The sequence below is a fragment of the Oxyura jamaicensis genome, chromosome 3 (genome assembly GCF_011077185.1).
Source record: "Oxyura jamaicensis isolate SHBP4307 breed ruddy duck chromosome 3, BPBGC_Ojam_1.0, whole genome shotgun sequence".
In the NCBI taxonomy this organism is placed as follows: Eukaryota; Metazoa; Chordata; class Aves; order Anseriformes; family Anatidae; genus Oxyura; species Oxyura jamaicensis.
The window spans coordinates 98840118-98862101 of NC_048895.1; the positions used below are offsets into that span (position 1 = coordinate 98840118).

Consider the following 21984-nt stretch of genomic DNA (forward strand, 5'->3'; position numbering starts at 1 on the left):
TAAAAACAGAGAAAATCTATAAGATATTTTTTTTCTTCCCAATATGTAAACTTTTCAAAACAAGTCTACCCACCTGTTTTTGGAAAGACCAAAAGCAACTACTTGTGTTACCTCAAGATGTACTTCTCTTCGCTTTCTTAATTTTGTATTGTTCCACGATGCTTCATGGTACGACACTTGTTCTTGACTTGCAGACCAAGCTGGCATCTGTTGTATCCCACTTTAATTACATGAGTGTACCCATCTGTTCTGACTTTTCATACATCAGAGATCTACTTGATTTTCTTTCTTCATTTCGCTCTTGAGTGTTATGCTTCATTTACTTTTCTTAACCATTTAACTAAAAGTACTATACAAAAAATGTACCGATTGCTTTATTAAATGTAACACATGTTAAGTTTCTAGTCATCACAGCATCAAGATGCTTTATTGCTGTAGGAAAACAATAAGTGCAAATAAGAACTTTCATTTATCTGCTATGATGGGATTATATTTTGTTACTGACTTGTTTTATCTCCTCATAATGAGTGCTATTGCTCATTTTGTTCCTACAGGAACTTTTGCAAAGTATCTTAGAACACACTAGAAACTTAATAATACATTGATGATGTATGGGTAATTTTCCATGCAGTTTCAAATAGTAGTCTCAAATTGGTTATGCAGTATGGGAATAGAGTGGTGAAAGCTGTGCTGAGAATGGGACAGTTTGTAGTGGTATGCCTTATTACTCTGTAAGAAATCAAATGGCAGGTTTCAATCCAAGTAACAGAACAATTTTTATCCCACCCACATACTGAGACTCAATTAAAATCTTACATACTTAAGAAACACAAACAGTTTGGTATTGGGTTGCTCGTGGTTGCTTTTGTTCCATACAGACTTTTCTGGAACTGAATAGTTATTCTTTGTCCACTCACATGGTCTAAATGACCATTAAATAAATGACCATTAAATAAATCTGTCAATAAGAAAGGTGTGGGGAGAGAAAGTAAAAAATATATTAGATTTTTGTTTTGTATCCCTATAAAAATATGCATTTATACATAATATATATATGCATATATGCATAATTTAAGCAAACATTGATTATGAAGAAGGAAATTCTATTTTCCTTCTTTATTTTTTTACTGCTTTATGTTTTTGTAGACAAGTATACATTTGGAACTCTTTTTTTCTTTGTTTTTTCCTTCCAAATATTCTTGCATTTGTTTCTCACTTTCTACGCATGTATAGTGTCCTTTCTCTTGTTCTTTTAATTTTATATTTTCTCCTGTTTCTTTATTTCCTATCTTAACAAATTATTTATTTCTCCTTCTTGAGTGTCTTTTCCTTCATCGTTTTGGTTTACACTTGCTTTTCCTCTTTTTCATAGTCATTAGTACTTACTTTCTAGTTTGCCTTCCTCTTATCCCAAATAACAGTAATACAGTTCTAAATTCACTGAGCTCACTACAAATCTTTCAATAGTAATCATTCTTCAGTTACCTAGCTTGACTTTCCCTCTTCCCCTAGAGAGTATCTCATTCAATTTTCCGTGTCTGGTGCAGCAATCTGCATATAAATCAACACAAGCCCTGCTTTTCTCCTAAATACACAAAAACTCTAAAACAAGCAAGCAAACAAAAAAACCTTTTATGCCTTCTAGCTGTACTATAATTCTCTTCCTAAATATATATATGTACTTAGACTTCAGTTAATATTCTTCAGGGATACTTTTCTCTGACTTCAAAATTGATCTACAAATGTGCTATTTGTTGAATTTTTTCACATCTGTGTTTAAGAAAAATATGGACCAAGTTGATAGAGGCATTCATTTTGTAAGTGTTTTTTAGAAAGATCAGGAAATACTACATTATTTTGTCTACTAGCACCTTTAACACTTAGGTAGGTATTTCAGCGGTAATATGCAAGCTATAATCTTGTGATTTAAAAGACTGTTTGCAGGGTGGTGGTTTTTTTTTGGAGTTTGTTGTTGTTGTTGTTGCTGCTGTTTTTGTTTTACAAATTACACTGAATTATAACATACCATCTAGTTTTTGTGCATCATTTTTTATTTTCTTTTGTAAAAAATCAGCAGGCCATTTCATCCTTATTTCTACTGTGAGACATATAATTGTTTTCTACAACCACAAACTAATTTGATGAGGTGCAGTTAAGTAAAGGTTTTAAAGAAAATGAAAATTGAAGAATCGTTGATCAATGTCTGATATTTCTTGGGAATTTATAATCAAATTTAGAAACAAAAAGGCTCTTCTTATTTTTTTTAATAGTTCCAAGTCTCTCTTTGCTTCCATGATATGTTATTTGGGCTTTTTTTGATTAGAGTTCTTTCTTCCTGGAACTGGAGTTTTTGTTAGTTGTTTCAGTCAAGCAGATTAATATTCAGAGCAATATATTTGAAAGGCAACTGAAGTACCGATGTTTGTTTTTTTTTGTGTAGACTTTGATAAAGTAGAATGAATAGGTGAACTTATTCCATATCCATGTTATTTTTTTCAATAATAAATTAAACAAATAAGAAAATGAGAGATGTTATGATGTTGTAATAATTCAATGAACCCTTGAATATGCCATTCCCTCAAGAAGTCATATTCCCTCAAAATGGGGTTCACATTCCCCCAAAAGCTAATCCAGTGAATGTGGTTTTGTATCATTCTTTTTTTGGTCTAAGGTTGAAAAAGATTCTGAAAGATGTTCTGTAGGAAAGCTTACCAGCTTACTATTGCGTTTATCGATGCTAATAGTTACAAAAATCTGTTTGCAGTGTGGAGAATCAAATTTAAAGCTGATTCTGGTCTACCACAGGTAGACTGGTCACAGTATGATGTGACTACAATAAAAATAAATAATCAGTTCCATATCAGCCAAAAAAACATGCCAAAAAGTATCTCTGCTACTAATCAGTAAATACGGTCTGTGTTTGTAGCTCAGTACCTTCTCAAGAGAATAATCTAAAAGATAAGTGCTACACTAAATCAGGGCTGTACTGTTTGCCACTCCTGCTGCATGTTGCAGTCATCGATAAGAATACAATAGCAACAGTCTTCACACACATTATATAAAACAAGTAAAGACTATTATTCCCATTTTACAGCTGGAAAACGTTGTTATAAGGCGCAATTTCATTGCAAAGAAATCTCATTTTACTTCAAGTTAGAGAAATTCAATACCCTTTCTCTAAATGGAAAATGTTGGTCAAAAGAAGGTCTCGTTGCCTGCTGCACTACTGTTGGTACTTAAAACCAATGTATACTGGCCAACCTGTGTTTTTTGTCAACTGCTGTCAGTAAAAGAAAATCAAACGTATTTGGAAGTGAAAACACACTTGAACGTAATTGCAGTCTTCTGATATCATTCTGCCCTGAATTTCAGATAAGAACAACAAGATATATAGTTATGTTTCTTGAGATGTGTAATGTTTGTTTTAATATATGATGTTTGATGAATGGCCAGGACAAGCTGAAGACTATCTGTGACAGTTTTGCCATCTGATATTGTGGGTAATTCCAAAATTCTTTGGTGAATGCTGCTTTAAGAAGAAGTGGTGATGTCAATGATGATAATGAAAAACATAATAGTGAGCTAAATCCTTTGCTTATCAATTTAATCAGTAATTTATTTTTTTAGAAAAAAATAATACTATTACTAGTTAATTAATTGCGTGCATTTGCAAGTCAGCAAACATGACTTCATGAATGTAAAGGAGAATAATGTATTGTTTAGGTCCTGTGTTTTGGACATTGTTGTTTTCTGAGTTATTTGGTATTATACTACCATGCTGATAAAAGCAATATATGATACAATTTGTAGTAGATCATCAGCAATACTATGGTATGTTTTGTTAGAATTAGAAAGTCTCAGAACATTTTGTTTCTAAACCTTTGCTGATCAGTATATATGCAAAATTCTGGAGAGAGTTATTGGATTTATAAAACAGCAAAGTGAGAATTGAAAGGGCTACTGTATTTATTGTGCTATTTACTCTTTAGAATGATAATGCTGGACCTCAGTAGAATATAGCAGAAGCAGTGTCTGGCTCAACATATTGATCTATACATTTATTTCTAAACAAATAGATTGGTAAGAGACATAAGCCTCATATAATACAAAAATAGAAAACAATGTGTGAAATCCTCATGATGCAAGAGTATGAACTTACATCTATACTATTAGCTTATCCATTTTTTCCACCTTTGTGCTCAGTAGTAGTAACGACACATAAACATACCAAGCTTTCAATAGAAAAGCATTTCTGAGATCACTGTTTTTTTTTTAGTTTGTCTATTTGTGTGTGTGTGTGTGTGGTTTTTGTTCGTTTTTCCCAAAATCTACCCATAGCACAAATGCTGAAGTTTTCGTGCAATTCAATGAATGCTTTCTTCAGGCTATGTTTTCACTGACTTCCAGCAGAACTCTGTGGACTCAAAATATTCGCAAGTGTTACGACATTTCAGCCCCTATGTAACTCAGTATTTCTTATAAGTGTAGCCTTAAATGAAAATGAGAACACAATAGCTTTATATTCAGATCGGTGGAGCATTCTAGAGTCCATTTCTTGTTTCAAGGGCAATATGCTCTTCTTAAAAACTTCAGAATATGAAAACATTTTGAATACATTTAGGTTATTTTTGGTGGGCAACTACTTTCGTGATATTCTACTACCACACTATGGGATTATTCCTTTACAAATTTGCAGTTACCTCAGAAAGGAAGCATGCACTCTTACTTCTTAATTTTATATTATCTTAAAATTAATCTATCTGAAATATATTTAAAAAGTATTGTAATACTGTTGGAGCAGAGTTCTGTAACAAATGATGTTGACATTTAATTCTACCAGAACATAAATCGTGGTCGTGAGATAAAATGTACCTAAAAAAAAGTATATAAATTCTGTAAGACAATTAGTGTGACAAAGACAATTTCTTAACAATGGCAAATGTGAGCATACAGAAAGCTATTTGATTTCAGGTAAATCTAGTGACACCTTCTTTAGAGGTGTAAGCAGCTGAAGGTTTGTTTACTATTTCCAAGTTTTGACTGTGCAATAGGTAGGGTAGGATCAAGTTGTATATAAACTGCTGGCTGTACTATTTATGTGCACCTAGGTTTTCTCCTGGCTCAAGTGAGAGTCTGCTGAGACACAAGTAGTGACTTCTCAAATGGTGATTACTAATGGAACCTTCTAACTTAGCTAGATCCACTGTCTTGGTACATCTGCTTTTATAACAATTATTAAATTTTTACATATTAAATTCCACCTTTTCTCTGTGGCTGAGATAGACACATGGTGTATGCAAATCTAGTACCTTTGCTGACTGAGTTCAGAGCAAGATTCAGACAACCAGTACTGTAAAGGTTAAGTCTCTTGAGGTCTTTTTACACACCAGCATGATTAAAGGCTTCAAGACTACAGTAGCGGTGGGAAAGCAAACATAAAGAAGATGATGCATCCTAATCTAAGACTACCATTCTTCCTTGTGGAAAGACTTAATCTATTCAGAAATATTTTGACCCACTGAAAAATAGAGCTTTCATTTTAAATTATTTTCTTTTGCAGGTCATACATATGGGATGGGTACATGAGAGACTTGAAGGAACTGATTCATCTCAGCTCTACAAATTCAAGTTTCTGGCACTGAAGGGTTCATCATTCTACATTTTCAGTACTCCACCGGTAAAAAAATAAATTTTTGTTACAGATCCATTGTATATGGAAACCTGTTTGTTATGTCTGGGTTTACTTTTCCTTACTAACAGAAGTTGTCAGCTGAGATTTCAAAGGAAGTTAGAGCTTTAAATGCCACTGAATTTCACTAAGCTTTAGATATTTAACCTCTTTCAAGGTCCTCTGAAAATCATAGGCTAGCTAAAAGAATTCCTAATAGGGAATATTCTGTTTTTACTTTTTAAAGTTTTTAAGTTTGTATTTTTCTCTCATTATTTACAGCTTTTCTTTTTTTTTTTTTTTTATCATACATTTATTCCAAGACATTTTTTGAGATATAATGAGTTGCTAGTAACTCCTTCTTCTTAAAGACAAGACACATCATGAAATGCACCATCCATACTAATAGGAGATGTGGATTTTGCACAGAGACAAGGGATTGAGCTATTAGAGAGAATCCAATGCTAAGTGTACAGTTTGAACAAATGATGGCATCTTGCTTTGATAGATTCTTTTAACATAGTTAGTAAAGAGAATTCTATTTCACAACAGATGACTTACCTAATATTTCTGGGAAAAAAAAAAAAAAGAAAAAAAGAAAAAAAGAAACACCTTAAGAAAATTAATTTACAAGAATGGAACAGAAATGAGTTGTAGAATTCTAAGCTCTAAAAAAATTACCCATGCTTACCACACTGTATGTGATTGTATCCTTTCTTTTCTCTCCAGAAAGCCTTTGCTTTTTTAGCTAATCAAAAAGGACAATATGTGGAATTAGAATGCAATTTCAATTAAGCAGCTTTGTTACATTATTGCTCAGAAGGTGGTCAATCTCCCAATTTCTTCAGCTGATCCAAAGAAATCTCATTCTTTACATGTATGCCATCTACTTTACTGAAGTACAAACTTCAAACCGTATTTATGAACCTTAGGCCAAACCAATCGGTAACATTTTCTCTTTCTCTAGATTGTAATTCTAAATCCAGGGATTCCTATTAACTTCAAACATTCTTTTTTAAGTGGCCAAGTAACAGTAACTTAGCACATCTGGGAAAAGGTTTTGTGTTGTGTTGTTTTTTTTTTTCCCCTGCAAAAGAAAAAATTATTACTTCATATGTTAAGTCAAGAAACTAAATTTTGATTCAATTACTGCAATCCAATTAAAATGCAAAAACAAAACAAAAATATTAAACAAATAAATAACATACCACATGAATGCTTTTCCTTTATAAATTTTTGTTACTGCATTTAGACTTGTTTTTGAAGAAACATTATTGATATAATTAAAACTATCCATCTACACGATACTAATTGCGGACAAACTGCTTCATTTATCATGTTCAGCACTTTACAAAAGAACAGACAAATGAGGATGAATGTTTAATAGTATTTTACCATGTTATTTGTCAGTATCTACTACATTCTATTGGGTTTCTGTGCAAAATTTTTGTAGAAACAATGTCTTTTCAGAAAAATGCACAAAGGTGACCCTTTAGTCATTGTCTTATGTCACATTAGTAATCAGATACACTAGTGAGTGTAAACTATTAATGACAGAGCCTATTAATAATAAAAAATCTGTAGACCATTTGCCTTGTTATTTAATCATGCCACTGATTTATTGTATCGGGGAAAAAAAAAAAAAAAAGGAAATTAGAAGTTTCCAGCAACCACACAAGTTGAGAATTCAAAGCTGAATCTAAGGCCACACTTTGAAGCTGATTATCAGGGCCCTGAGAGCACCTCCAGCCCTGACTGTCCATGACAGCCAGGACTCCATTTCAACACGTAGGGCTGTCAGACAGTGAAGCTGCAGCAAGGCAGCTCCCCACAGCCCTGCCCTGCCCAGCGATGGCCCCCACCAGGCCAGTTCTAGCCACAGGCCCACATCTTGGCCTGGCCTCTGCCTGGCCCCATCCCCAGGGCGGTGCCCAGTGAGCTGAGGCTTCTGCAGTGTCCCCAGCTGCCCAGCTTCTGCCTTGGGGGCAGGTACTGGGCCTCGTTGGAGGGGAGTTGACTTTCTGCATGGCATCCCCTACAGTGCTGTGTTCTGTATCTGTGGCTAAATTAGAGCTGATACGCACCCGTGTTTTGGCTGTTGATGAGCAGTACTTGTATACCATCAAGGCTTCCTCTGCTTCTCACATTGCCTCCCCAGCAAGTAGGATGGAGGTGGGCAAGAGGTTGGAAGGGGACACAGCTGGGACAGCTGACCCAAGTTGGACAGAAGGGATATTCTATACCATATAACTCAGCAATAAAAACCAGGGATTTTGTCTTTAAAAGAATATGTTGCTTCGACACTGAGCATTGGTCTACTTGGGCAGATGTGTTGTGTGATTATATTGTTTTGTGTGTGTGTGTGTTTTGGTTGCTTTTTTTTCCTCTTGTTTTTTCTCTCTTTCCACCACTTAGTGAACTGCCTTCATCTTAATCTGTGAGCTTTCTTGGTTTTGCTCTACATATTCTCCCTCTTTTCCTGCTGGAGGGGGTGTAAGTGGCTGGCTGGATGCTTAGCTGTTGGCCAGGGTCAATCCACTACAAGGTGGTGGCATATACTGTGGCTTGAGAGACCCTGCCCTGCTAGACCCCAGAGGAAGCTCCCACAGCCCAGACGCTGGTGATATGTCATGGCCCAGCTTTGTAGCTGGAAACATCGGTTGCCAACAAAGCCATGCAGTGAGCTGCTTCACTATTTCTAGACATTTTTAATGGTGCTGTTCTTATCGTTACTTCCTTTGACTTCTTTTTTTAAATATTGGATTGTTATACCACAAAAATAAAAACGTTTTAACATTAACGTGGTAGATAAGATTTTCCACTATGTTTTATTTTGAGATGTTTCTATGATGGTATTGCTATTTGTGTGCTAAATCACACAAAGTAGATGACCTACACGTCATAGTTATCTTTAATTGTAATTACCTTACTTGTAACTTCACAACTGTTTATAAAAGGATCTAGTACAATTTTTATTCTTTTTCTGTTTCTTTGTGTGTAAAAGATCATGAATGTAAATACAGCTGCTAACTTTCATAAGAATGAAAAAGATATGGTTAACCATGCACAAGAATCAAGAAAAATGTAGAGCAAATGCTGATTTTATAATATGAAAGAATCTATGGAAAGTAGTCTATTTTTACTCTGTTTCAACAGTATCTTAGATGGTGCTTCTAAAAATGTAAAGTCTTCAGAATAAAAGTAAATGTCAACAATGTTGCTCACTAGAGAAAGGTCTTCATGCACCCCTGAAGTGGCTCATCTAAAAGTATTTAAGAAATGTGCACATTTAATTTACAGATTGCTGTATCTGGATTATGGCACATTTCTGAAAACTACACATACGAAGAACACCACAGCATAAATAGAATTTATTATTTCGGATATGTTAATATGCAAGCAGTAATTTATTACATTCTAAAAGTATCTGATACATTTCTGTCAATTTTCAGGTCTTGAAAATGTTCTGAATTCATATCCTAGAAGAAATTGTGGAGACATCATTCAAAATTATCATTTAAAAACAAACCTTTTTGTTTCTTTAATTGAAAATTTACAGAAAAATTAAATGTTTTTATTGAATATGTGCTATATGTATGGGAAGATGGTACTGAGTGATTTTTTATGTCGTACTCACAGATCAATATTGTTTTTCAATTCAAGTCTTAAAGTAGCCATGCCTTTGGAGTTACTATGTTGCTCTTAATTACAAAACTGTCTTTTTCATTGTGATTAAATAGCACTGAAGTGATTTATGTGAAGGCAGTTAAGCAATCACTGAATATCCTGTTTTTAGTTTTAAGAAAGGGAATAAATGCAGCAGTACTGTGTAACAGAAATAATTATGAAACTAATATACAGTATTCTATCAGTGTTATATCTTTGAAAAACATTGCAGAGATGCATTCATAATTTAATTAGCATGACTGTTATCATGACAATGCTTTGTATGTGAGAGAGAACTGCCACATAAGTTCTGAATACCGGTAATTGTACAGTATACATACGCTCCATGTACAGGAAGGAGGTGGCAATGAGTGGTAGGGCATAGACTTGACCATGGATGCTTTTGGTGAACTTTCTAACTCTATGTGCAAATTCTTTCTTTCTTTATTATTTATTTCTTCACATCTTTATTAGGATCTGATTGCTCTTTAGTGTGCATTTTGTAGCATCTATTTTGAGTTGATTTACAGATCCTTAGGCTTCTTATACTGCTGTGATATATATCACAATTCATCTCAAGAACATTTCTCGATATTTTTTATCCATTTTAATACCTTTTTTATAATTTTTGAGAATTAGACTTGGCTCATTTTTTCGATTGGTGAAGAGGTTAGTGAGAAGAACTGCTATTGACCAGAAAATGTTCAATCTTTCGTCTCTATCATTTTGGTATGTCTAGATGAATTAGATGCTTTGAAATGTGACACTCCTTTAAATGCAGATGTATATTTCCCGTGTGCATAGTACAATCCTTTAGTGCTGATCTCTGAATAAGTATGCAAATCTTTTGTGATTGGTTTCATTACAGAATTCTCTTTCAAGGAATAACTGTTCTTCAGTTTGTTGCTTGCTATATGTATGTTGCAAAATAAATTTAACTTTTTTTTAAATATATATCCTATTTTAAATTGTAACTTAAAAAAATACTTTATTCACATATTGAAAACTAAGTATATTTGGAATACGAGCATTCTTCTGAACTGTTGCTGAGATCACTTGGTCTAAGAAGAATTGAGTAGTTTTGTTTAGTATCTTGAATCCTTTGTGATGTCTGTTTTGAAAACATGATGTGCTTACAGAAACTCACACTGAAGTTAAAAGTCCTTCTTGAATACTTAACATTTTTGTAACTCTTAATTGCTTATTTCAGCCTCTCTCATTATGGACTTAAAACTGGAAGTTCAGATTCCAATTTTTGTATCCCAGTTAATTTCTGGTATCTCTGTGGTCTTCTGAGCACTCGTGCTCCCTTTCATCTCAGCCTAGTGTTATTTGTGAGTTTACAAATGTGTTGTTTTTTGACCTTTCTAAAAGAGTTAATTAGCAAAATGCCTATAAACCCAAATATTCTATAGCCTTTGTGATTTGTCATCATGTAATGCATGAGTTAGCTACAGAGTTTGATATTCACCCAACTACTGTAAATAACAGCATTCAGCTACTCATGGTCATAACTTTACGTGTTAGGCAAACAAGAATTAAAGTGGAAGCTAACTGAATGCCAATTGGTATTATCATGTATTTTTTACACTTTTTTGGCACTTTGCCAGAACTAAATTGTATGAATGAAAGTATATCTCCTTAAGCCATTCGTAATATACATTTTTAGAAATGTTTTGTCAAATTCTTTACTCAAAAATATTTACCTTGTCATGTTAAGATAAACACAAGATATTCCAATGTATAGAATACCTATAGGAATAATTTCAAAGGGAAATAATGAGGAAAACTTTGTATTATGTAAGGAATATGTTTCAATATTACATTTATCTTAGTTACCTACATTTTCGTATGAGGAAAATGTTATTCACCGAGAGGGTGGTCGGGCACTAGAACAGGCTCCCCAGGGAAGTGTTTACAGCACTGAGCCTACCAGAGTTCAAGTGTTTAGACAATGCTCTCAGACATATGACCATGTTTTTTTTGGGTGAGTTGTTCTTTTCCAGGAATTGGACTCTGATTTTTGTGAGTCTCTTCCAACTTGGGATATTCAATGATTCTGTAATTCTACATATCATTACCCATACCCATACATATCATTACCCAGGGTTTAAATGGGTGATGATAGATAAGCCTTTAATAAATGGAAATGTCCCTTAAAACAAATTAGATATATTGCACTTTTTGTGATTTTTTTCTGATCCTTTCCATCTTTTCTCATTAACTAGAATTATAAGTTGTGATGACATGCAACTGTTAACAACTACATTTTAAACTTAAACATACTATGATTGTTCTGAGGTGAAAACTGTAATAATGTCAACTGTCTCTTTGGATTCCAATATCCCTTTGTATAAATTTGTTTGTTTCCCTTCCTTAAGGGGAACCTCCTCAAAATGTCATTCATGTTCTCCTGGTGACCTTGCACACTATGATATTCAGACTGTTTCACTTGTCTTTAAGTATTGTAATATTTCTCTGATATACACAGTAGAAGAAAATCTTGGCTTATATAGGTGCTGGTAGTGATCTGTGATCATTAGCTATCTCTGCTGAAAAAGTCGTAAGAGAAAAAGAAAAAAGATGAAAGAAATACACAGGATAATGGAGAAAAGACAGTAGTCAGGATAATGGGGGTATTCAGAGTAGATTTAACAGCAGTATAACCATTGTCCATGGTAGCATCATTAGTAACAGAAAAGAACTCCAACAGTTTAAATTAATCTTCAGGAATGAAAACAAAAGATAGGAGGAAATGTAAGTTGAGTCCTGTCTCAACAGATTTTTAGGTTATAGCCCATGTCACTAAATTCAGTTTCATAAACAGCAGATGAAGTACATGCTTATGCTTTTATGATTTGTCTAACCACTAACAGGGATGAAGGATTCTCCTGTTTTTAACTGAGATTGGAAAGAATCTTTCCTTTTCAGAAATTCAAGACCAAGTAATGAACTAGCCACCATCTAGCTTATAAACCTTATTTTGCAAAAAACATGAAGATCCCCTTTGAGGATCAACAAAAATGGTCCAAAACCTATATTAAATTATTTTATTTTCAAAACAGCCATCAAAGTAAAAAAAAAAAAAAAAAGAAAAAAAAACTGTAGAAAGGATAAGCAAAAACCTGCAGTACTTTCTGTATGTGAGTATGTTTAAAACTATATTTCTTTATGAATTAGTTTTATAATTTCTCAGTTTCACTTGCTTCTAATCTTTTGTTATTGCTTACTTTTAGCAATAATTAAAAAGCAAAACTCAAATAAAATATTGAATAGACCTTGAAGGAAAAGATTAATGGAAATCTAAAAATTAGAACTGTGTGATTAAAAATTCCTACACTTCATGAGGTGATGGGACTACAAATATACTATCTAAAATTGCTTTAATTTTCTAATCTGAAAAACTTCCTTTAAGGAAAATGCTAACTTTGAAAGTAATGGTTTGAGCTTTAATTTGTAATGAGAAATTGCTCATAATATAGCCGAAAGAGAAAGTATGTAACTTTTATATACTTATTTTACTGCATGCATTGTATTCAAGTGATGTTTCTCACTTGACTGCTAAAATATAAAAAGTTTCAAATGGTGAACCCTAGATTTTGAGTCCCTTTGTAACCTGAAAAGAAGTGGTGATAGAACTTTCTCTTCCAGACATCTTCAGTCCCTTTTGCAGTAGGTGATTCATCTCATCCAAATTCAGTCATTTAGAGTGTAAAGATCTGATCTAAACGTATCAAATTCTACATTCAGTGTCTGAAGATAAAAAGAATTCCCAAAGTCTGTTCATCAATCTCATGGAAAGGAGCTAAGAAGACAGCTGTGAGAAAACTTTTTTTTTTTTTTTTCCAAAAAAATTAAACTGAAATTAAAACTAAATTAACAATTAGATTCAGTTGTTAAAATTAGATCCTTCTGATGTCTAAACTTAGGTAAGGTGATTGCCATCTTCAGAATTCAGGTAAATTCTCAAACACTGCTTTGAAACACACAGAAAAAAAAAAAAAAAAAAAAAAGGCTAATTGATAATAATGTACACTGGTTCCAATTGGTGCAGATGAAAAGCATATATGATTAGACAGAAACTAAAACCAAGTTCACTTTATTCCTCTGGCAGCGCTTAATTAAATAACTTTTGATAACTAGTAAAAGTCACAGTAATCTGCTCCCAGGTGTTGTACTGGTTTGGAATTTCACCATTTTATTATGACTCAAGGTGTTCTAAACTCATATGGTTTAGAATTCATGAACACCTGGTAATCCAATGTAAAAGTTATATTAAAAAAAAAAAAAAAATCAGCTCTTCATACAAAACAACAGGAGCAAGATTAAAATACTATAGGTGAGCTTTGTGTTATTATGAATACAGAGAAAAAGAATCCATTATTGGACTTTCACCGTTGTTTCCTGGTTATGTTTCTTCCACAGAAGCCAGATGTTTTGTAGCCAAATTTTGCTTTTGCTGATAATTTAAGTGACATTTTATGCTTTCTTCCTTGGAGGGGCAAGGCAGGAGAGGAAAACAAAGCTGCATCTTGCCTGGTAATTTAAAGCATCCAAGCATCTATCGCAGTCACCAAAACACTTATTTCCATGTGCTAAAAGCTTCAGTTTAGTCACATTTTTCATATATCTATACAGACATTCCTATGCATTCACCAAGAGCTAGTATTTTGCTCTAAAATATGTAATCAAAATAATGTGTATTCCCCTGGTGTTTTTCATACTCATAGGTTCTCTTTTTCTTAACCTATGTAGGTTAGATACCGTTTTTAAAAGAAAACATTATCACATTGTGTCATAACCTAGACTTTAGGAAAAATCTTCAACTATCATTCTAACTGTCAACTTCTAACAGCCTGTAATAGGAACAGGATAAAGTAACAAAAACCACATCAATTAGTAACATCTATCATTATTAAGCACACAGCTGACAAGATTTTAAATTCAAATTTTGTAAACACATAGTCCTTTTCAGTTTTTAATATAGATATAAAGGTATTGGTAGCCTACTGTATATAAACTCAAATCTGAATAGCAGATCTTGGTCTGTTGGTTCTAAGAGTTTTATTAAATTGAGATGTGCTGCTGAACCTCTGGGTTTAAGAAGGTTTTGTGTGTTAGCATATTGTAAAATAAATGTGCTTATGTACCTCACCACAGAGATTACAAAGAGGTTTCCATCATGCTGTAGTAATAATGGGAAAAAAATCAATGTAAGTATATAATACCTTTTAATTATAGTAAAAGTCGTGCTGTTTCTGGAAAAACTGAATACTATTTGACAGTCTTTTCTAGATGCTGGATATTAAATGTAGTTAACATTATAACAATAGCGTATACTTAAAGCATCTGATAGAATAATGATTGGTGAAATCTTTATAATATTTTCATCTTAATATGATTTTAGAATAAAGAATAATTTGTTCTTAATACTGTATTTTGATATTATAGGTAAGCACACTAGACTGGGTACGAGCTGAAAAAATCTATAACCTCTGTGAGGTTCTATTTAAAATCCACAAGGTAGGTTTCCTAACAATTACATTATATAGTAAAGAAAGCTTGCCTCTTCCTGTTAATGATGAGCTCAATTTAATCACAACTAGGAGGAGCTAACATATAAATATCTTATATGTTGTTATAAAACCTTTTTGCAGTGACTATTGCATTACCTGTATAAATATAAGACACTATAGAAAATGGATTAAGCTCCAAGTGAGCAAGTTCATAACATTCTACCAAATTGAAGATTTAGTGTTTTTTTTTTTTTTTTCTCTGTGAGAACCAGTCAAATGAAATAACAGTTAATCATAATGACTCTGGATATTGCATATTTTTAGTAGCCTAGATTTTTAAGTGAATGTTATGAAGAATGCTTTCAGTGTAATTCCTGATGTACATAAAAATGTTTTTATTCAAGTTTGAGTAATAAGAAGTAGACAATTCTGTCATTCTTAGATCATGGGTAATTTGATAACATTGTAGTTGGCTTTACCTTAAAAAGGGCAACATGTTCCATTTGTTTACCATATAATTTTATTTTTTTTCCACCATCTAGAGATGCTGTCATGTTTTCTGTTTAGCTTGCCCCAAGGAAGGATTTAGGACAAACCCTTAGCTGTCTAAGTAATTCCCTGGGGTGACAGGGAGTTTCTATGTCCTGACTGCTCAAACTACTTGTACCAATCTGACTTTCCACAACAAGGGCATATGTACTACACCAGTTCTGTGGATTGTGATTTAAAAATAAATAAATTGAAAACCTGATGAAGTTACAAACAGGGACATAAGCACAAAGAACTGAAACAGCAACACAAAACAAAAAAGAAAAGGAGCTCTCAATTATGAGCTGATATCTAGGTTTTACAGAGGTGTCAATCCCATTAACTGGCTGCTAAAAGAGCCTGTCAGTTGCCAGTTTTGCAGTTGTAACTGATAGTTCACAAGTTCCAGCCCATCCCTGTCTGTCTTAATTCTGTTATGAGCCTGCTTTCACGGAGCAGGGGGTCATGATTTTAGCATAAGTGGAAGAGGGAAGGGTCCTGGCCAGTGCCCCACCAAGAATCTGGCAATCCTGAAGTTCAGGACTAGAGCTGAGCTCCGGAACACAGGCTGCAGGAGCTCAACCCTATTTCTGTGTGAATAGTATTACTTTAATGTGACGATATCTGCAACTGGGTATCTATGGGTAACTTCGGATCCTGACCAGCACTGAGACAGCTGCAAAAAGCAGAGAATTTAACCCTAATTATTGATTCTCTCCTTAAATTTTCTTAAAATTTACATTTTTCCAGATAAATAATTTGGGCAGCAATAAAGCAAACATTCATTATGCTTTTTGAAAAGGTTTTACGCTGTCATGGGTTTTGTTTTTTCTTTTTCTTTTTCTTTTTTCTTTTTTTTTTTCTTTTTTTGTCCTTGAAATATTAGTGATTTGAAACTCACTCCTTCCTTGAATATTCTGGTAATTTCAAGGACAATCTATCCTTAAAGTAAATTCTATGATACTTTTTCATTATGAAAAAGAAGTAGGAAATAAACTACCAAAGATTCAACTTTTTAATGTTCTTGACATTTTAATAAATGAAAGCTTAATTACCAGTCTTCATGAATACATTAACTAAAGTGCAAAAGCTCAAATTCAACACTTTAACCTCTTTTCTGTTGATTCTTAAAATTAAACAATAAATGCCAATGAGGCAAACTGAGCAAATACAAAAAGATGGAAATAATCTCAAGAGATTAAAGTTTCTACATTGCAGACTGAAAGGTGGAGTTTATGTTGTAAAAACTGCAGTTTGGGAAAGTTTTTTTAAGGATTTGGGGGAGCTGGTTAGATCTAGTGCAAAGCTGTGGTGTAGAGTGTTTTCGTATTTTCTCAAGAAAGCTGGTTATATGGCAAGGTGCACTTGTTACCAACTTAAATGTAAGCTTCTCACCTATCTTCGTTATGCCATAGGAGTTGAAAATGAAAAATAAGAATTTGATATGGAAATGGCATTTTAAAACCAAACGTTTGCTGTATTTTAGGCTTATGTATATATGTGTATTATATGTGTATATATATGTATATTAAGTATGTGTATTCACATACTTAATGCAAATATGTGCAGTTATTTCATTCAGTTTCCTTTTTACTAGTACAAAGGAGTGGCAAAAAATAGCTTTGAAGTGCCTTAAGACCTCTCTGCTAGGCTAGCTGTAGGGCCTTTTGTGACAACACAGTGTCATGTGCCCTGGTGTTATCTGCCTCTGAGATACTCCCCAATGCACCCATAACTTAACAGAGTAAATTGCATAGGGTTATATATGCCAGCTTTATGTTATTCAATAATTCACCAGCACAATCAACCTTTTCAGTTCCCATTGAGTATATCCTGTTTGTGAATATGGAAGCAGTACACATGCATTAATAGATGATTTGTTACCTCTGCTTTTTATTACTCAAAAGTGGATCTTCACTGCTGTCCTGTGAGGGTGGTTGTGCATTTATCTTAGATAAATCAAAATATTTCAGGTTACGTTTTGAGGTACAAATCCCAATTGTTTGTTTTTATATGCATAGAGTTTCAGCTTCAGGCTTTGGTAGACTATAATATAATATTAGAGGTCCTAGGAAAATAAGTTAAAATTCTGCAAAAGGTTTATCCTGACTACAGGATTCTAGGACTTGTGTACCATTAGAGAGCTGCGTTCTGGTCTTTTCAAAGCCACCTAAGTCCAGTACAGCATTATTGCTTTTACCTCGGATCTGCTTGGCTCAAACTCCTAAACTTAACGTGAAGCAGTGGAGAAATAAAATTCAGTTTGCAGGTAGTCTGAAAATAAGAAATAAGATTCCATTTGTAAATTCCTTCCTGGTTTTTCAATATTCTCTGCCCCATGTCATCATAGAAGAATAGAGATAGGAAAGGGCTCTGATAAATAGAAATTTTAAAAATACATAACTTGGAAAATCAGTCATTGAAAATACTCAAATGTATAAGCTTTTAATTTAGTTTTGTTTTTCTCTATGTTAGTCAGTGAACACTTGAAAGATTAGGGAAGCTTCTTGTAAGAATTTGTTTATATTTACAAAACTTTCTGTTAGGGGGATACTTTATATTATGAAAGACTGATGTGAAATATCCCATCTTCTTCATCCTGAAGGTGATGACAGGATTTCACTTCACTCCCCTTGTAGTTACAAAGCAGCACTGGCAGCTATTAGGGGATATTTGAAAGCTGACATCATATTTCCAGAATTAGCCCATATGCTTGATAAATTACTGCATCTCTGGGTGTTCAGCAGTTTGGAACCCAATTAGAATGGAGTAGCTATATTCTGCTAGAAGGATGATAAACAGCTTTTGAACTGTATTCAAACAATTTAGGAATTCCCTTCCACTTCACTGTAAAGAGCATATTGCTATAAATTCCTGTTAAATTATGTATGCATTGCTTTTACAACTTTGTCAGTAATTCTGAACTACAGAATAGCTTAGATTACATGATACAGGGAAAGGTGAATAAGAAGCAATGAGAGAAATTGTCCTTGCCAGTGTTGCTTAATTCTCAGAATATTTATTCAAGATAATTATTAACATAATGATGTAACATATCCAAATACCCATCACTTACAGAAGACAATGTTGCTTTAACTGTTTGTTTTTGCTAGATGAAGAATCACATACTGAAACATGTCTTTCAGCTCTGGCTTGCAGATGATTGCTGGCTACAAGCAAACTTGTATTTAGGTATTCATCAGGACTTTGATCTTGAAGACCACAGGCCATATTGTTTCAGTGTTATGGTTGGACATGGCAAGAGTCATTATTTCAATGTAGAGCTATGCAGCGAGTTGGCAGTGTGGGAGAAATCATTTCAAAGAGCAATTTTCTTGGAAGTTCAAAGAACTGGGGTAAGTAATGAATAATTTAAATCCTCGAGCCATTTCATCAGTAAAAGAAGTATAACAAATCTTTAAATAGTATGCCTATGTAATAACAATCTGTGAGTATAGTTGACCTTGATTACATAAAACTGGAAATTGATACATTTTGCCACTGAAAAACATTTTTGTGGAGATCCTGTGGAATACTTTGAACATTTTCTTCCATAAACCTCACATAAGGTACATTTGTTTTACATTATGGTTCTGTTTTCAAAAAAAAGAAGTATTTTGCTTTTACATTATTAATTGAAAACTGGGGCTGACTATGTTAACATTGGAAGAATTTGAAGAATCAGAGTAAAAGAGGAAAGTTTGTTGTATTAAATCTTAAATTCTATAAATTAAACAACAGATTATCAGTTTCTGCTGGCTAGTAAAATTCTCTCAAGCCAATTATTTCCTTAGACCTGAGGATGCGCATCCCATTAAATGGTTTGGTGTTTAAGGTTACGGTAAGTAAATAGTTTGTCTAAAGAAGATATTTTGTGTCATGAGGACAGTGAACATCTATGGATTTTGAGTTGACTTTTAGTCTAAAGCAACTCTGTACTGTTACATAAAAAAGTTGTTTGCTGTACATGTGGACCCAAGTGAACTGGTTCAGTGGTATGGGAATATATGGATTAAAAGTATAGGCCTTCTCTAAAGATAACCATATTTACATAGTTAGCACAAATGCAAGCTTGATCTGGCATGTGCTGATTGACAAGGATCTCCTAAAGATGTTTCCACTAGCGGGAGCACTGGATCACAGCATAGCATTAACACAACACGCAAGGAATAGGAGTCTTAGAATAGCTGTTAAATCAGGTCTTCTAAATTTCCAAGTCTCTGGGATCCTAAGGAGGTTTGCAGGTGCTCGCGTAGAACAATTCTAATTGGCTCTTTGAACCTATGGGGTAACAAAAATGATTTTGTAATGGTGATGCTGTTGCTCCTGCAACTCTGAGAAGGAATGCAGTTCTTCAGGAAAAAAAAAAATATATAAATAAATAAATAAATAAAAGGATTCTTCCTGAAAAATTGCTGGGCATCAGGGAGGGAATCATGATGCTAATTGAGTATACATAAAATATTTTCTCACATAATTTCTTCAAGAAATTATGGTGCATCTTTTTGACCAACCATTCAATTACCCTATTTATCATCATACAAAAAGCAGGTAATATTTCATTAAAATTAAGTGCAATAAGGGTGGATATCAACTTGTTCTGTAACTGATTGTTTCTGAAGAGTTTATTGCTAAAACTCAAAACTTATTGTTCTGTTGCATGCTAACAAACTTTAAATTAAGAGATGTTCTTTTGCTTATGCAATGACCTTTTGTGTTTTCAATCCAACAAGCTGCTAGACCAATATCCATAAAAGGCATTAATATTTCTTCCATCATTGGTTTAACCTATCTGAAACCTCCAGGAGAGGCATTCTATTAAAATCCTGATTACAGTGCTTAAGTCTCCATGTCTATTCTCATTTTCATTTTCAGTTGTATGCATACAAGTTTGCTGAAAACTGCTATATCACTAGGACATAAATTGGTGTGGTCACTCCTAAGCAGTGCAAAATCTTCCTTCAAAACATGAATACTGCTTGCATGCCCTAGTTTTCAGATAGATATCAAGGGCAGCATGAATGATACGCATTCTTAAATTGCATATATATATATATGCTATTTAACATTGCATAGATTATTCCAAGCCATATAAAAAGAATTAACTTTTCAGTACCCAGAAGATTAAAGGCTGTAAGCTGTAGGTTAGGTTGTCCATAAAAAGTATTTATTTTGGTTAAAAAACATAATTGCAATGGGAAATTCATTTTTATTCATAAGTGATTGGGCAAGATTCATGGTGGGGTTGGATGTCACTGTGTCATTTCAGCCATTCTTATTTAAACATGGCTTCCTTCTATTTGCTTTCAAGGGCCATTAGGATCTTGTCTTTGTCAGAGCTGTTGTTAACCATATCCTGTACCTTTCTTTGGCTATGGTATTTTTATAAAAATAATAGTTCTGACAAAATTCTGTCCTTACACAGTCCATGAAAAGCAATGTTAAGGTGCAATGGTATGTTCAAAATTGTGATTTGTTATACATTTCTTCTGAAAATTGTACCAGTTTTAAATGATGGAAAGAATGTGATAAGGCAGGAAGAATTTCCCCTCACAATATCATTTCCCTTTCAGGTATCTTAAAGCCCCACTTCAAGCTGCAAGTGTTTGCAAACAGGATCCTACCACAAAACTGTGAAATTCAGTGACTCTAAATTACTCTATTTGTAAACAATGATAACATGTGAATTTATGTTAAATACTTGTGACAGAACTATCTATATTTTCTTCTTAGAAAAAAAAACATTTTAATTGTGGATGGCATAATTTGGACAGATGGGGTCTTTAGAAATGCAGTGGAAGCAGGGCAGGGAGGCAATTGAAAGGCAGAAAAAGTGTTGTTAAAAAGTATTTTCATAAATTTGGTGATAAAAGTCAGCATTGCAATGGATAAAGATAGGTTGTGAAGTTCTCTCAACTACAACTTCAGTCATCTCTCACAAGCCCCATCCAGCCTTATTGTCTCAGCTGGAACACCCTCAGCAGCACAAGACCAATTAATGATTGTCAGTCGCCTTTATTGATTGATTTATTTTATTTTATTTTGTAGTCTTCAAACATAAAAGGCCAGCACTTTTTCAAGATTTCTTACTAATTCTTTGAGCCTTAGTGCTGGCTTGCCAGTACTACGCAATATTATTCCATGCTTTTTCAACATTGTCTTTTTTATTACTTTCTCAGTATTCTTCTCTCTTGTCACACTATTCTTTCCAAAGCATATCATGACTTCATCTGAGTTTTAGATAATGTTTAATGCAGAAACACATTGGTTAGATGATTTGGATCTTCCGAGCCTTCCTTATTGTCCCATAGGAGGACAGACAAGGATGTTGTAGTCATACTTTGTAGGGGGCAGAAGAAAGAGTTGCATGTCATTTTCGCATATACAAATGCTGTAAAACACAAAGGCTTAATTGTTTTGGCATTGTAAAACTTTGTCCTTGTTATATGAATGGCAGAAGACAGAGTCTAAGACAAATCTGTTTCAAAAAACGGAAGAGCTCTAAAGAGACTGAAAAAAAAAAAAAAAAAAAAAAAAAAAAGGGGAAAAAAAATAAATGCACCCAAAAGTAAAAAACAGCAGTTAATTTAATCTGATTGTGGAGGC

The 21984-nt window shown here is 33.6% G+C and overlaps 1 protein-coding gene across 8 annotated transcripts in view; it reads left to right on the plus strand.

The window, feature by feature from the left end:
* The window catches only part of SNTG2 (syntrophin gamma 2), a 271731-nt gene that overhangs the window by 218598 nt on the left and 31149 nt on the right, over positions 1-21984 (plus strand). For 6 of the 8 annotated variants that reach the window (XM_035322208.1, XM_035322209.1, XM_035322211.1 and 3 more), the window contains 3 exons: positions 5561-5677; positions 14786-14857; positions 18492-18734. In XM_035322208.1, coding sequence (XP_035178099.1) covers positions 5561-5677; positions 14786-14857; positions 18492-18734 — 432 coding nt within the window. The remainder of the gene's footprint in view (positions 1-5560; positions 5678-14785; positions 14858-18491; positions 18735-21984) is intronic. The other 2 variants (XM_035322213.1, XM_035322207.1) reach the window with 1 other exon arrangement.